At 34.7% G+C, this 5365-nt stretch overlaps 1 protein-coding gene across 1 annotated transcript; it reads left to right on the forward strand.

Moving 5' to 3' along the window:
• The first annotated feature begins 532 nt into the window (after positions 1-532).
• On the forward strand, positions 533-4816 carry LOC105132676 (wall-associated receptor kinase-like 22). The gene is made up of 3 exons (XM_011036295.1): positions 533-1541; positions 1754-1867; positions 3585-4816. Exons 1-3 carry the CDS (start codon positions 656-658, stop codon positions 4799-4801), a joined length of 2217 nt encoding a protein of 738 aa, XP_011034597.1. The 5' UTR covers positions 533-655; the 3' UTR covers positions 4802-4816.
• Positions 4817-5365: the final 549 nt, after the last annotated feature.

The raw sequence follows: 5365 nt of genomic DNA on the forward strand, positions 1-5365 counted from the left end.
ATTCATGGCAGACAAGAGGCCATAAATCATGGCATAAAATATAGCACTAATAGTGGCAACATATGAGTTGCATCATTTTTGTCAGTGATGGTACAACTATCACTGTAGCCTTTTGACAATAGTAACCCTACTTCTTAGGATAAGTTGCATAATATATTGTCCATTAATAGCAAATCCTAACACTAAAGAGAAATGACTTTTCTTCCCCTGTTTTATTCATAGCATCGTCGTCTACACGCTATTTTCTCTTTAGTTTTAGACCTATCGTCTTGGCATTGGTTAGACAAAAGTCACCATCACTCAATTTGAGAATCTTAATTTATATTCTTGTGGAATTTATACATTATTAATCAAAGCTTGGAAGTTGGAAAGAAACATCCTAGCTCTAAATCCTACGACTACACGAATTAAAAATATGGAAGGCCACCATATTATATATATATATATATATATATGATTGAGAGAGAACTTTTCATTAAATTTGCTTCAAATGATTTTGGGCAGTTTGTTTACTCTATTAAGGTAGTCTTATTTGTCTCAATTAGTATATTTTTTTTCTTACAAATATAGGAAGCAAGGAAAGATCTTTCCCCCCCTCTTTCCCCTTCCATTATTGATCACCAACAGCATCTAAATCTGCAATAGAAGGGAAGGCATGTTTCCTCGTAGTGTCTTTCTAATTTTTTTCCTGCTATTTCTAGTTCCTGAAATAGCAACTGTATCAGCACTTATGGCGAAGCCTAATTGTGCAGAGACTTGTGGAAACATTAGCATTCCTTTTCCATTTGGAATAGGAACAGGTTGTTCCATGAATGACTGGTTCTCAGTTGATTGCAACAAAACAACTGCGGATTCTTCCAGCAGGGCTTTCTTAAGAAGAATCAACATGGAGGTCTTGGGGATTCCATTAGGGGAGCGTTGGGTTCGAGTAAACAGTCCAATAATTTCCTCTGGCTGTTCTGGTAGAGGTGCCAACTTAGCCATTAATATGACTGGAAGTCCTTTCGCCTTCTCTTCCTCAAACAGTTTCGCCGCAATGGGCTGCAACAATCGTGCTTTATTGAACCGAATTGAGCCAGAAATTGTTGGGTGCAAGTCAACTTGCAGTGCTAATAATTTGACTAGTTCTAGTACAGAAGGTAAAGAAAATTGTTACTGTTCTGGTAACAATTGCTGCCAGACCAGAATTCCCTCGGATCTCCAGGTGTTCAGCGCGAGTTTGGAGACCACAGAGGACCCTAATGATCACGGAAGAAATCAATGCAAGGTAGCTTTTATAGTAGACCGAGAATGGTCCCGGGACAACATAAAAAGTCCCGAGGCGGTGCAAGATATGCAGCATGTCCCAGTAATCCTGGACTGGTTTGTGTATAGTGATGACATCAGTGTGGGGAATTCTGATGCAAAGAATTGCAGCCCCACTGTGAACTTAATTTCTGGTAGGTGGGGTTTGAGAACAGTAAAACTGTATTCCAATTCAACCACTTGTAGGTGCAACCCGGGCTATGATGGCAATCCGTATCTTCCTGATGGGTGCACTGGTATGATTCGAACACGCTTAATGTTGTGATTTGATCTATATTTATTTTTATTGTTTTTTAAAAGTAACGTAGTACTGAAGCTTAAACAGCAGTCAGAAGCCCGACTCAATAGATTAATAGAGTTGAAGCATAAATTCATCATGCAATATCATTCTACTTTTGGATGGCTCCCATCACATGAACATACTCACTCATTGGATTTCCTGAATCAGATATCGATGAGTGCAGAAATCTCAATGGAAATTGGTGTTCGGGGATGACAAAATGTGTGAATGTACCGGGTGGGTACAAGTGCGAGCTCGACAAAGCTAAGATCACTTTCTTGAGTAAGTTCCTGTCTCTTAATTCTTTTTTCCTTCGTAATTTATAGGAACCTGAAACGTTGGTTTAGAGGATAAATTGTGTTTGGGAGAGTAGAAATTATATATTTTCCCTTGTCTGAGGGGATGGAAAGGGAGCTACGAGAAAATCGTCGTCCATGACTGCCTTCTTTATCTCCCCAAAATGGATAGAATGAGGCAATGATGATATAGTACTTTCTTAATTATTAATTTACATATTTTCCCTTCTCTAACCCTTGGTTCTCCTGTAAATCAAAGCATACGATATAATTTTTTTTTTAATTTCACTCTCTTTTTCTGTTTTAATTAATTAAATATAGACAAGAACTGGATACTAAATGTACAATTATCTATAATTATGTATTTCCACTTATATGAGAAAATTTTAAATTGTTTGCAAGGTCTTTTGCGTGTGAGTGTGTGTTTTTGAAGTGTTTGGCATTGCTATTGTTACACGACTGTTTTTTATAATAATCGATTCGGTATGTTTGACTTGGAAAGTTCTCCATTTGCACTTCAAAAAGAAAAAAACTACTTAGTAAAAACAAAATTGATTTTTTTGTGAGAATAAAAAGAAAAGTGGCCGTAAGTTAATTAAAATCAGGTTAATTGATTTATTTATCTTTATGCATTGGATTTATTCTTCCATGTGGTATTATAAGAAATTTTCATTTTAAGAAATTTTCACTTTAAATTTTTTTCATTTAAGTAACCAATTTAACCCAAAAGTTTAAGTTATTGGATTGAGATAGTTTTTTTATATAATATCAGAGCCTTGATAACCAAGCGGTTATGAATGTAAATCTTATCATTTTCATTTATGCACAAAGTAATATGAATCTATACAAGTTTCAAACCCAAAATCTTTTACTTAAAAGGGTATATTAGAGAATGATATAAATAATATTTTAAACCTTCCATAATAGCTTAATTGAGCTATTAAATTAAGAAGGTTATTTGACAAACTCTTCATGTGCACGAATATAAAGATATTTTCTCTTATACTCTTTTGCTACTATTTGGATAAAAATATCACCTCCAACATAAAAATTAAGTCTTAAAATATATCAAAGTAAAAAAATAATTTTTGAAAACTTAAGAAAACATGAAAAACCCATAAAATAGAAGAGAAGTTAAAAAAAAACATATATTTCTTTAAAAAAACCTTGAAATGAAAAAAAAACTTGGAGAATACAAAAACATTTTCAATAGATCATAGATATTTATAAAAAAAAAAATGGTAACCAACAAAAAATTTGAAAACTCCATATCCTGTGAAACTTATTTTATTGCCATAGATATAATTTCTAGTTGTGAGGCTTTGTTGGCATGATTTTTTATATATATTATTCTAGTGTTTTTCTTTTCACTTTTCAATTTTTTTGAATGTTTTGTGGGTTTTTCATGCTTTTATATATATATATATTGTATTTGTTTTAGTCTTTTTAAAATTAAATTTTCTTTTGGAGGTTGTTGTGGCTTTTTTGTTCAAAATAGTGAAAGGATATATAAGCAAAAATATGCTAATATACAATAACATATACGAATTTTGAAAAAAAGGTACATAAAAAAATATACGGCAGAAGGTCACCGCAACCCAAAAAAGATTTAACCACCTTGTTGACATAGATTGTTGTTCAACAATAATACGTATGTATGCAGCTAACAATTTTTATTTTTTTTCACTGGCGAGCAATGGCAGTTCTAGGTGCGGCCACTGGATTGTTGTTGCTGCTTGTTGGTATTTGGCGGTTATATAAACTTGTAAAAAAAAGGAAGAACATTGAACTGAAGAAGAAGTTCTTCAAACAAAATGGTGGTTTATTGCTGCAGCAACAATTATCCTCAAGCGATGGAAGCATTCAGAAAACAAAAATATTTACTTCCAAGGAGCTGGAAAAGGCAACCGATCGTTTTAATGATAATAGAATACTTGGTAAAGGTGGCCAAGGAACTGTTTATAAAGGAATGCTAGCAGATGGAATGATCGTTGCTGTTAAAAAATCCAAAATAGTGGATAAAGAAAAGTTGGAAGAATTTATCAATGAGGTCGTCATCCTTTCACAAGTCAATCATAGAAATGTGGTCAAGTTGCTAGGTTGTGGTTTAGAGACAGAGGTTCCTCTACTAGTCTATGAATTCATTCCCAACGGAAATCTCTTTGAGTATATTCATGAACAGAAGGAGGAGTTCCAGTTTTCATGGGAAATGCGACTACGGATTGCTACTGAAGTTGCTGGGGCACTTTCTTATCTTCATTCCGCAGCATCCATTCCGGTTTATCACCGTGATATTAAGTCTACAAATATACTGTTAGATGAGAAGTTCAGAGCAAAAGTATCAGATTTCGGAACTTCAAGATCGATCGCAATTGATCAAACTCATCTAACCACTCATGTTCGAGGCACTTTTGGATACTTTGATCCAGAGTACTTCCAGTCTAGCCAATTTACCGGAAAAAGTGACGTCTACAGTTTTGGTGTTGTTCTTGCAGAGCTCTTGAGTGGGCAAAAACCAATTTCTTATGAAAGGTCGGAAGAGAGGGGAAGTTTAGCCACTCATTTTATTCTTTTGATGGAAGAGAACAAGATATTTGATATTCTTGACGAACGACTTATTGGGCAGGACCGTGAAGAAGAAGTTATCGCAGTCGCTAATCTTGCTAGAAGATGCTTGAACTGGAATGGAAGGAAACGGCCAACTATGAGAGAAGTCGCGATAGAGTTGGAGCAGATTCGGCTGTCAAAAGGAGCTCTTCATGCACAACGAAGTAGTAAAGAACTTGAAAACATCAGGGATGAAGTTCCCAACGTATGGGAAATTGCTGGGCCTCCTACTTCAGTAACAATTGACGATTTTAGAAATGGCACGGCTCCATTTTTGGATGTCCAATCATTGATTTCTCACGAGACATGGTGATTAAGGACATCCATGACATTTGTTGCTCTTGTGCGGTGGCGTGATAATCGTTCACTCTGGAAAATTATTTGTAATAGATAGATGTATAGTTTATTCAGGCAAAATAAAGAGGGACAATGAATTCTCATCTCTTATCAATAAACTATGGACTAGGAGTCGCTATCTAGTGTTTTGATTACTAGGAATCTAAGTAGTCTCAGAGATGGGGTATGAAGATTGGTTGGGTAAAGGGAAGGTATTAGCACCCCAATTACGTCCTACCTAAAGTAGACTGCATTGTTTTAATGTCTGATAAAATCTAAAGTCGTAATGTGTTTTTCTAAACTTTGTCTGTCTGTCTACGGTTTAAGAAAAGTTCTCCTCTGTAAGGAGATCTTTATCTTATCAGGTAAGAACTTAATTGTTTCATGTTATAAAAAAATATCTTTTTAATATCAAAAATATGTTTTACATGTAAATTTATAATCCCTGATACTAAACAAAACAAAACAAAATCACCCACAAAAACTTCCACATCAGCGAACAAAAGAGGGGATTTTTTTTTTTGTGGGATGGTTGTTTGCA

Source organism: Populus euphratica, unplaced genomic scaffold (genome assembly GCF_000495115.2).
Source record: "Populus euphratica unplaced genomic scaffold, PopEup_1.0 scaffold87.1, whole genome shotgun sequence".
Lineage (NCBI taxonomy): Eukaryota > Viridiplantae > Streptophyta > Magnoliopsida > Malpighiales > Salicaceae > Populus > Populus euphratica.